General features: G+C 49.0%; 1 protein-coding gene across 1 annotated transcript; it reads right to left on the bottom strand.

Annotated features, from left to right (window-relative positions):
• Positions 1 to 9,597: 9,597 nt before the first annotated feature.
• LOC125759175 (uncharacterized) lies at positions 9,598 to 10,942 on the bottom strand. The gene is made up of 2 exons (XM_049417591.1): positions 10,115 to 10,942; positions 9,598 to 9,630 (listed from the first exon to the last, which is right to left on the bottom strand). The coding sequence occupies exons 1-2, from the start codon at positions 10,940 to 10,942 to the stop codon at positions 9,598 to 9,600; spliced, it is 861 nt and encodes a 286-aa protein (XP_049273548.1).
• Between the last annotated feature and the right edge of the window lie 435 nt (positions 10,943 to 11,377).

Genomic DNA, 11,377 nt, shown 5'->3' with positions numbered 1-11,377 from the left:
AAGAATTTGCCGTAGAATTCGTTGTGCGCTTTTTGTTTCAGGGGCAACAGCCAGAAAATTTCTTTATCGTTCCGAGCACCTCTCACGTGGTCCCACGACCTTGAAAGATTTCCTTTTTGTGTGTGTGTGTTTTCTGAATAAAAATTCAGCTGAGAGTAAGCGCATGTCGTGTGCCCTTCTATCGTCCTTCGTCTCTTTGTGAGCGCGGCACAGCGCTAAATATGAATCCATACCAGCTAGCTCAGTTTTCATTCTATGCCAACTTTTCTTTACATTTTCAGGCGACCAGTCTCGTTACCAATATGCAGTTCGAGCAAACAGTGGCTCTCGTCCCGGGCTTTGAACCGGCAGCCGTAGCACCCCCGATACCACTAGGGCCAGTGGCGCCTGTCGAGCTGGTGGCGCCTGTCGAGATGGTGCCGGTCGCAGCCGGTACGTATACTGCATCACTCTTTCTACGCTACATTCTAGAAACGAAATAACATCCCATAAGTTAGGCCGGTAATGTATATTGAAGCGCTCTATTTGGGGTTCATTTCGTGGTAACACACTGATTCATAGAACGCTAAGGCGTGCACAGACCCAGAAGTGGTTTATATGCGCGACGATTGCCAAAGTTGCATAAATATTGCTATTTTCTTAGTGTCAGTGGTTGGTTTATGTCCTGGCGGGTCAATAACCTACGCCATTCCGCTTCACGTTTCCGCTATCTGCAGCATCACTACTGCCAGATGGGGCTGTATCGTTCCGTCAGGAAATGCGTACGTTATTGGCACATGATAATTGCGCAGAGACGTGGACAGAAAAGAGGCTTTACGCGCACCAGCGCTCTTGTGTGCAAAACCTCTTCTCTGCCTCGTCGCCTGCGCCCTTACCCTGTGTCACGTCCCATCGACAATCCCAGACTGTTAACATTGATCGGCCGGACGTGATTGCACGTCCGGCCATACCTCTGCACGTCCGGCTCATACCTCTGTACGCGCTGCGTTCTCACTGTTCAATTGCGTTGAAGTGATAGACAGCACGAAAAACTATTCACTCGCTGCAGCGGCCGCGTTTCCTTACACCAGCGCTTTGTTGAGTTCTGCCAGGTCGGATGCTCAAAACGTTTGCTGCTAGCTCTACTTTGTATAATGTTCCAATTTGTTGCCGTCGCATTCATTGACTCGTCTTTGCGGGGAATCTGCGACTTCTTGTTTCCTGTCTTCCCGCAGAAGAGAAGCAGAAGAAGTCCTTGTAAGTAGAGCTTGGTTTGTGATTGAAATTACTTTAAATGAGCTTTTATTGAAATAAATAAAAAACTCACCGGCACTAAACAATGCGGGAGAGCACAAGGAAAGGTAAAGTGTAGAAAAGAGGTTGGCATTCCAGCACAATTATAGCTTCAATAATAACTGCTGGGCTACTAAGCGCAAGGATCATGTTATGATTATGTGGAATGCCGCAGTGGAGGTCTTCGAAAATTTTGACTATCTGCTGTTCTTTAACATCGAACAGGACACAGGCCTTTACCATTTCGCCTTCAGCGAAATGCGATCACCACGGCTGGAATCGAACCTCCGACTTTCGGGTCAGCAGCCGAGCGCCGTAACGACTGTACCACCGAGGCGAAACACCTGTAGCCCATAAGAAAGAGTGCCAGCTGATAATCGAAATTAGCTAATTATATAGACGTTCAATACTAGGTGTTAAAAAACAGCAGATGGTCAAAATTTCCGGAGCCCTCCACTACGGCGTGCCTCATAATCATATCGTTGTTTTGATTCCTAAGACCCGAGATAATGTTAATAAATTCAATATTAGGTGAATTTAGATTAACAGATGCGTCTGTTTGATGGTTGCCTAAATGCCCACCATCAGTTAACACCTATTGAATGAATGTTTATTGTTTGATTATGCAGAACAGGAATATTCGTACTGTCACTTAACGACAGGTCAACTGACCATGGCTGTATATCCCAGAGGGTCTCGGTGTAGGACTGCAAAGCATGTGTGATCTATGCGGTGCGTTACATTGCTGTGTTTGCGCGGACGATTGAGTGTGTAGTATTCTATCTTTCGATGCTGATCTGATGTTTCCTGAGTCCACGTAGCCTTTATTTTTTCATTGATAAGGGTGTTCAGGCGTTTTGTAGCCCCCCTAAATGCGGGTATGTTGATTCGTGAAAATGCCTTTTTCTGTGGTCTAAATTTGCTAATTATAGACAAGGTAAAGCCACCTTAATGGTGCAATGTGGTTTAGCATGTAGCGCCTAATGCAGTTATAATGCGAACACATACTGACCTTCTTAAATGGAAGTTGCCTTAAGTCAAATAATCTAATTAAAATGGGCCCAACAAAAGCCGAGAAAAATATTCTTCAGAGGTAAAACTTTATCATCCTCTCGTTTGCTTGCTTGTTTGTTTTTTCGGCTCACATTGCACCGTTTTTGTGCTCTGAGGCTCATCTCACAGTGGAGTGACGTCACTTTTGTTTGCTTCATGTAGCAGCACTGTGTGGCTGACAAGAGTGGTGCTGTGCACGATAACCTTCCTCCTCGTCGCTACGGCCGTGGCAGCTGTGATCCTCACAGGAAGCCTTGGTGAGCCACACTTCCGCACGCCTCAAAATCTTGTGCATTCCGCTGATTCACAGCCGCTTTCTCTAGTGTCACGTCTAACTCGCCATGGCATGGCTGTTCAACAGGTAAGGTGTCGCGCCTGCCAAGCTCGAGCAACGCGGGTTCGATTCCCAGCAGCGGTGTATGCACTTCGATGAAGAGCAGAATGCAGGGAACACCCCTGTGCTTAGAATTAGGCGCACGTCAAAGGGACAGACATCCTATTTTTATGGTACCTGTTTTCTTTTAGCGCACCAGAAATCGTGCCGGTAAGAGTGTATAATCACGGAATAGCAACGTGGAAAACGCCGTGAAACATTTATAATCAAAAGTCTCCGATCTGCGGAGCACCCCGCGCGCATGCGCCGTGGCTCGACATGTTCCACTAGTTGCCGCCGCGAAGGCAGCACCTCTTCCCAGCGTGCAACTCTTTTTACCTCGTCAGCAGCACAAAACAGAGCGGGGTTGTATATTGATATACACACTCTAATTTTGAGCATGAAAGCATTACACTACGTACAGCAAAGTGAACGACTCCATAGTCCAGCTTTAAGGCTCTTCCACCAGGCTGCGCGACGTACCGTTCTTTTTTGTGATTTTTAAACGTAATTTAAAAATAATATTGCTACTCAGATCACGAAAAGTATGCTTGAATCTGTCGCTATAATTCACAATTTTTTTCATTTCCCCCAAGATCTAATCGCACGTTCAGGCCAGTGGTCGGTCCCTTTAAAAAAATATCACTAATGTCCAGAGTAGTACCTCTGAAAGCCAATCAGACAAGCGTTAGCCGCATGACAGCTGTGTTCAGGTCACACCACCCTCCGTTTTTCAGTATTAGTTGTTATCCGTGTTACCGCTCCTCTGCGACAGAAAAACTGAGACGGCATCCGTGTCTGCAGGCGGCAGAGACCCGCCCACTGACGCGGCCGACAGTACAAAGCCAGGCGGCAAGCGTGGTCGCCCATTTTCTAGCCAAGACATCGAAATCGTCGTCAACCGACCCGAATCCGATGGAGGCCCGAAAACCCCACGGCACACAGGGCAGTGGACGCCTCCTCCTCCCCCATCGAAACCATCCAGAGTGCCTTACGTGCCGCCTGCCGCACCTAAAGAAAGCAAGTTCTTTTTTCTACTGTAAAGGGGCCCTAAATCACCCAGAGGTTGACATTTAGTTGTCGTGCTGCAGTTGTGCAGGAGTTACAGCGATCACGTGGCCACGAGAATTTTTCGAAACAGCGCCGTAAAAGCGGAGTTACATGCGTTGATGATCGAAATGCGGCCCTCCCTCGTTTCGCTCTTTCCGTCGGCTCATCTCTCCTCCTTGCCGAGGGTTCCTCCTCACCGTGCGAGAAGGAAGAGGGGCGAGCGCGCGTACCTGCGAGCAGAGAAACAGGTTCTTTATTGTGGATTACGTGAGCAGACGAGAATGCTGACGTCACGGCAAGCCCTGAGGATTACTCAGATTGTTTCTTGGCCTCTGGGGCGCGCCTGCGGCTCGTAGTGCTGCCGCGTTTGGCATTGTTGATTGTGACGACATTCTCAACTCGATGCGCGCGTTTACTTGAAATGTTAGAAAATCATTGGTTCTGTAACAGATAAAAAAGGGTTCAGTGTACAAGAAGTTATAGCTTCAGTAGTAGTGTGAAGAAATATTCAAGAATTGTGAAGCAATATCTTTCCTAACTTGTTTCGACAGCTGCAAGGGTATATAACGTGGTCCTGTGAGAAGGCGTGCCTGCCAAAGACCGTGCTTTAAATCGCAATCTCTTGGGCTGATTGTCCGGACGTCTAGTTGAGGTCTCGTCATGATGCCCGTATGTTCTCGAATGAGTACTTATGTTCTCAGACTCATCCTCCAATTGCCCTATCAGACAAAGCGATATCCCTACTTTCTCATTTTTGTGATGTGTATTTTCATGTGGCGTCGCTATGTGCGCTGATGTGTTACCAGAGGTGCTTTGCGCAGTTCTGTTCGGAGAAAAAGTTTTCCGATAATAAAATCAGTTCTTAGAAGCGCCGGTCCTGTGTGTATTCTCTGCTGCGTCCCTTTTTTTTTTATTTTTCGCGCTTCCTAAACATGAACCGATTCCAGCAAGGCCAAAGAGGCGTTTTGCCAAGATCGGAAACTTGAAAGTCTGAGTAAATTTAGTCTGGGAGTGTCGTCGCTGCTCAGCCAAACGGAATGTTTTAAGTGGTAATGACGAACCTTTACCTCTTAATATGCGTAGTATTTACGCAGGCCGAGAAAAAGTGCTTGCTGTTCGAGGGGAGACCTATTATAGCACGACTGTCTTTCACAGGTGAAGGACAGGCGCGTCGTGGTTCTTGTGGGCGGATCCTTTAGGTTCTAAGCGAGTACATAATCACGTGATGACGTCATCACAGGTCAAATGTGGCCCGATACTGGAGGCATAGCAAAGCTAGGTAAGGTGCAGGACGCGTACAATGCATCCGATCCTGGAGGTGTAGTATTCCCCGGTACGTCGGTAGCCGTCCAGGCTGGAGCACGATGAAATGAAAGCAGCGGGTTCTGCCTCCGCGTTATTCGAGGACAGGCACGCCGAATGGGGCAACTGAATGGAACAGTCTACATTTATGCGTAGGAAATGAAACTAACCTATACCATGCTTTCAAATTTTTGTGCAAGAAAAACAGTTCGACCTAGCAGATTAGACATTACTACCTATTGTGTTGTGTACAACCAACAGCAAAACTTTATGGGACGTTGGCTCCGCAACAAATGCTAATTTCTGCCTTATTAGTACGTAATGCTTCTAATGTTTCTGCTGACTGTGTAGGTTGCAATATCAACCACAGGCTCGAACACTTATTTGAATGTTATGTTCACAGACGAAGCGAGAATATAGCATCTTCGAACATTTCGCGTCCCGCAGCGTTGGGAGTACATATTATTATATTTTCTTGAAGCATTACTGCATCAGTTCACTGCGTCTATGTATTTAGTCTCTAATCAATTCTTATGTCTTTACTTCATATTTGATTTATATTTCATGTTCCTGCTATAGAGGTTATTAATTTCAAGCTTAGACATCTCACATTTTTTCATAACATGTATTAATAGTTCCATTCCAAGCGCTGGTGGTGCTTGTCTTTTTTATGTTGTGTGTGTATTTCCCCTATGTAATTCCATCGCACGAGGGCCCTTAGGGGTATTAAAAATAAATGAATAAGTAAAGAAATAAATAAAAAATCCGGCCCCTAGTGCGCACTTCAACCACTAAGTGCATACTTATTAATGTGTATTGTTACACACACACGCACACAGACACACACACGCGCGCGCGCGCGAATGGTGCAAGTTTTTTATCTAAAGCACGAGTCGCATGGCCTCCAAGATATGCGCCGCGCGTCCGCCATCGTGGAGGCCATAAAGGGTTGAGACATATTTCTCAGGATGCCTCACAGATGGCAGCACATTACCTAGCGTTTGCTGTTTTCTTGATCAACGCCTCCTCTAGAAACAGGCGTTGGCTTGAAATGTTTTCCGCTAGATGGACATAGTTGTCCATCTTTAGAGCTGTTTGAAAGTTCGTGTGTGTTTTTAGCGGCGATGGCTGCACTATCCCGGCCTTTTTGGACGTAGTTTGATGGCCTCGCCTATGCACCTACAAATCGCCGAATGGGCTCGTTTTCGTCGTGACACCTGCCGAACAAAATGCGTTAAGGAGACTCCTTCTACTACATGGCATTTATGTAGTGTTTTTTTTTCGGAGCAGCTGCAAGTTACATGTTGGCTTTGTGGTAGGACACCTGCTTGCCACGCGAACGGCCCGGGTTCGATCCTCAGTGGAACCGAATATTTTTGTTGTTTATTTTATTTGCTTCTGTCTCGATTTTTCGGTCACGGACGATTTTTCGCTCACAACCAACGGTGCCGACGCCGACATCGGAATTTCTGCGACACGAGCTCTCTAACGCTATCGCGTTAATACAAAATAGCGGGCAGTTTGCACTGTCGCGTTACTGCCACCGTGTCGGGGCAGACGCGCAGAAGAAAAAAGACAAGAGACGAGCGTTCAAGCCCCAAAACCAAGAAAGCCCCCCGTTTATTGTCTGTCCTGCTTTCATAACCTCAGTGGGCGGAGCAGTCACCGGTGTGTTCAGACGCCGCAGCCGTCCAGGAACGCGGGCGTCGCTTGGTCGTATGGCGTAGCACGTCGATGCGTTCTCAACGCGTTCCTCGAAGCGCTGTGCGCGTTGGATGCAACGCCACATCTTTATTTTTTTTGAGTCACTGTACTGTATCACTGCACAAGTGGAAAAATAGTCTCACTGAAAACACAATACATCATTTCAGACTCTGGATACGCTAGAACCACTCACGAATAACGACGCCAAGAATTTTCACTACTAGTAACCGTAACGTTTCGGTGCAATCACTTTTCTTCCCGAGCGTGTCACGTAATCGCTTGGTTCTTCCGCTGGCAACGAAACAGTTTGTCTGTCATCAGCGACATTTGACTCGGCAGTCTCCTCACTTGGCGGATGGAGCAAATTTTTGGCTGTGCTTGGCGAGCTTACACCCTGTGGGAAGTCATAACTTCCGGTCTCGTCATCAGCCTTCGGCTCGAGCCGCACGAGAGCCCTCCGATTTCTCTCGATTTGGGCGCCAGAGTCCATCCTGACAACGTAGGACCTTGGTCTCCCAGCGTTTCGTATGACTACGCCTGTAGCTTTACAGTCGTTGACCCACACACTGGTTCCCGGCAGCAGGGGCGGAATATTGCGGGCAGCATGCCGGCGATTGAAATTCCTCCTCTGCTTCTCCCTCACCGCACGATCTTTGTCGCGAACTTTTTTCATGTTGCTGGCCTTGGGCGAAAGCTTTTTGGGGTGCAGGGGGATCGTAGTACGCAGTCGCCTGCCCATCAATAGCTCAGCCGGAGTTTTCCCCAAAGGTCCAGGGGTGTCCCTGTACCCTAGTAAGGCGAGATATGGGTCACGGGATTTCTGAATGAGACCTTTTATCGTTTTAAACCATCCTCTCCACCTCTCCGTTGGCCTGTGGATATCTCGGGCTCGATGTGACATGCCGGAACCCGTATTCTTGAGAGAAAGAGTGGAAAGCTGATGAGCTAAATTGTGTTCCATTGTCTGAGAACACCATTTCAGGAATACCGTGCCGTGCAAAGATGCTTTTAAGATGGTTCACGACGTGATCGCTAGTAGTTGATGCCAGACGGGCCACTTCTGGATATCGAGACAGGTAATCGACAACGACCAGATAATCCGCACCCTTGATTTGGCAAAGATCAATGCCAACTTTCTGCCAAGGCAGCATCGGGGGATCGGACGGAATCATTGGTTGCGCAGCCTGTTCGCGCAACATACAGCACTCTCGGCAGTTGGTTACTAGCTTTGCTAGTTCTGAGCTCAGTCCTGGCCACCACACCGACTCGCGCGCACGTGCCCGACATTTAGTGATGCCCTGGTGACCATCACGTAGGTGACTCAAGACCTCGGCCCTTTGACGCTGCGGTATGACGAGGCGCATGCCTTTCATCAAAACTCCATTACAAACTGAGATTGCCGCCCTGGATTGCCAGTATGGTTGCATGCAGACTTGAAGGGAACGATATCGTGGCCACCCGTTTCGACAGAAACGAACCAAGGTTTGGCACACGGTATCTTCTGCCTGGCCCTGCTTAACTTTCTCAAAGCCGCTAACTTCAGCCACGGTATCCATGCAACCTTGGGCAAAGCGCTCAATCTCAGACACGGACAGAGCTTGAGGATCTTTCTGACTCGATTGGAGCGGAGCCCTTGACAAAGTATCTGCCAAGACCAGATTTTTCCCGGGCACGTACTCCACCTTGAACGTGACGCGCATTAGCCTCATTCTGAAGCGCTGAATTCGCGGAGGGAGCAAATCAAGCGGCGCTTTGCCCAGCAGCGTTACGAGTGGCTTGTGGTCAGTCTCGAACTTCGAGTCCTCTGATGTACCCTTCAAACCTCTCCGCAGCCCATGTTAAGGCTAAAGCTTCCTTCTCGATCTGTGCGTATCGAGACTCCGTTGGCGACAATGACCTGGAGGCAAACGCCACTGGACGGCGTTCTCCATCACCTTGCTCTTGGAATAATACTGCGCCGAGCCCGAATGAAGAGGCATCAGCGGAAACTATTGACGGATGCTTTGGGTCATACTTTGCCATACAACGATCAGAACATATCTGTTCTTTGATGCTACTCAGAGCAATTTCCTGAGGTTTACCCCATGTCCACTCGCGACCCTTTTGCAAAAGTTCACGCAGTGGTGCGCTTATCTGTGACAAATTTGGAATAAACCTGGCGAGGTGATTAGCCATTCCAAGAAGTCTACGCACACCGCTTACGTCACGAGGTGGATCTAAATTTCTAAGAGCATCCACTTTCTTCGGGTCCGCTTTTATGCCTTCTTTATTGATGAGGCATCCTAGAAACGCCACTTCTGTGACGCCGAAGGAACACTTCGCTTTGTTAAGCGTTATGCCTTCTATTTCCAGCTTTTCCAATGTTTTCTCGAGACGCTGATCATGCTCTGCCTTCGTGCTCCCAAAAATTAATATATCATCGATCAGATTGACAACGCCTGGCATGCCAGTCAAGATTTCTGACATCCTCTTTTGAAAGTACTCTGGCGCCGATGTGATACCAAAGGGCAGCCTTTGAAAGCAGTACCTTCCGTACGGCGTTATAAAAGTGGTCAACAGCTGACTCTCTCTTGACAGCTTAATCTGGTAAAAACCAGAATTCGCGTCTAACTTTGAAAAGACTGTTGCTCCACCCAATAACCCTAGCGTCTCATCCACGGTGGGCAGAACATAACGTTCTCTAAGTATATTTTTGTTCAGGTGCGTTAAGTCCACACAAATTCGTATTGCTCCTGATGGTTTCCACACCGGAACCATTCCAGCGCACCACTCTGAAGGCCCCTCTACTTTCCTTATTACGCCCTGTCTTTCCATGTCATCCAACTCGTGCTTTACAGCATCTCTCATGGGTAGAGGAACGCGGCGCGCCACGTGGACTGCATAGGGTACAGAGTTCGGCTTCAAGCGGATCGTATACTCTCCCGATAGCGTACCTAATCCCTGAAACAGCTGAGGGTACCGATGCTCCCACGATCCTGAAGACGTTACGCCGTCAACAAATTTAACAACGCCTAGCCGTTCTGAGGCTTCTATACCGAGGAGAACGGATCGCAACGAAGCAACGACAAATACTGTCTGCTTGATAGCTGCCTGCTTCCAACTAATAACCGCAGTGAATTTTCCCAAAACCTTTAGTCGATTACCGCTTGGACCCGTTAGAACTATACCGGTTCTCTCTAACTTTGATGGGATGCCAGGGAATGTTGAAGGAACTACTGATACCTCAGCGCCCGTGTCTACCTTCGCGGAAGCTGGCGTTCCGTTAATACGCACTTCAATAAACTTGGCACTCGCGGCGCAATTATCAACAGTACCGAGAAAGCACAATGCATTGTCTCTCTGAAGGGAAGACAGTCCTACCTTGCTCGTTGTGCAGCCCTTCTTGCGACAGACGGCGCTGAAGTGTCCCTTCACGCTGCAGTGGTAACACTTGGCTGCCTTGGCCGGGCACATCGGCCTGGGATGCGACGCTTGTCCGCAGTAAGGGCACCGCTGATCTTCAGGTGCCGCTCCCCCGACGCGATGCGTTTGATGCTCCTTTTGAAGAGGGTGCGAAGACGCGCTCTTCTTTTCGACTGCGTCTACGTCGGTTTCCATTGTAGTAACGGACGAACTGGCGTTGTTTCGCAACTGATGCTGTTGCTCATGTACTGTTTCCTTGAGACGGGCCTTGACAACGGCACTTGCTAGCGTGAGGTCGGCGTCCATTTGCAGCGTTTCGGAGAGCTTCGCGTCCCTGAGGCCAACGACAAAGCGGTCGCGAGTCATTCTCTCTTTGAATGTGCCGAAGTCGCACCTGTCTGCAAGCGTGTGCAGAACTGTAACGAAGTTGTCGACGGACTCTCCGGGATTCTGGCTTCTGCGGTGAAAGCAGGCGCTTTCGTAGACGATGTTGCGAGCAGCAACGAAGTGCTTGTCAAACTTGCCCTTGACGACCTCGTATTTCTTGGCGTCGTCTTCCGACAAGTTGAAGGTTTGGAATATTGTCCTCGCTTGCCTTCCCATTGTGTAAAGCAGAGTCCTGACTTGAGCTTCCTCGCTACGCTCGTTCAGTCCCGAAGCAAACCGGTAGTCATCAAATTCTTGCGACCATGCCGGCCATTCGGACGTTCTTTCGAAGTTGAAGTTTGATGGCGGCTGGATGGCGAACCTTCCGGAGCAAGTCCCTGTTGACTCGTCACCAGGCATGTTGGGGTCGTCGTCCTCTGTGCAGAGCGATCCTCAAAGACGAAGAAATACTGCGTGATGCTTTCTTGACGTCAGCCGGAAACTTCTGACACCATGTCGCGTTACTGCCACCGTGTCGGGGCAGACGCGCAGAAGAAAAAGACAAGAGACGAGCGTTCAAGCCCCAAACCAAGAAGGCCCCCCGTTTATTGTCTGTCCTGCTTTCATAACCTCAGTGGGCGGAGCAGTCACAGGTGTGTTCACACGCCGCAGCCGTCCAGGAACGCGGGCGTCGCTTGGTCGTATGGCGTAGCACGTCGATGCGTTCTCAACGCGTTCCTCGAAGCGCTGGTCGCGTTCGATGCAACGCCACAGCACTAAGTCGCACAATGCTTGGCACAGCGAAACACGGGCCCGTCGTCGCTCGTACTCCCCGACGACCGTCACGTCTAGCTT

This window comes from Rhipicephalus sanguineus, chromosome 7 (genome assembly GCF_013339695.2).
Source record: "Rhipicephalus sanguineus isolate Rsan-2018 chromosome 7, BIME_Rsan_1.4, whole genome shotgun sequence".
NCBI lineage: Eukaryota > Metazoa > Arthropoda > Arachnida > Ixodida > Ixodidae > Rhipicephalus > Rhipicephalus sanguineus.
This window is presented reverse-complemented; position numbering and strand designations above follow the sequence as displayed.

Bases quoted from the DNA above. Each gene is read 5' to 3' on its own strand.
- LOC125759175 (XM_049417591.1), bottom strand. From the start codon at position 10,942: ATGCCTGGTGACGAGTCAACAGGGACTTGCTCCGGAAGGTTCGCCATC. The intron at 9,631-10,114 runs GTAGGACTGTCT...TACCCTATGCAG, and splicing joins AGGGCTGCACAACGAGCAAG to TCCACGTGGCGCGCCGCGTT.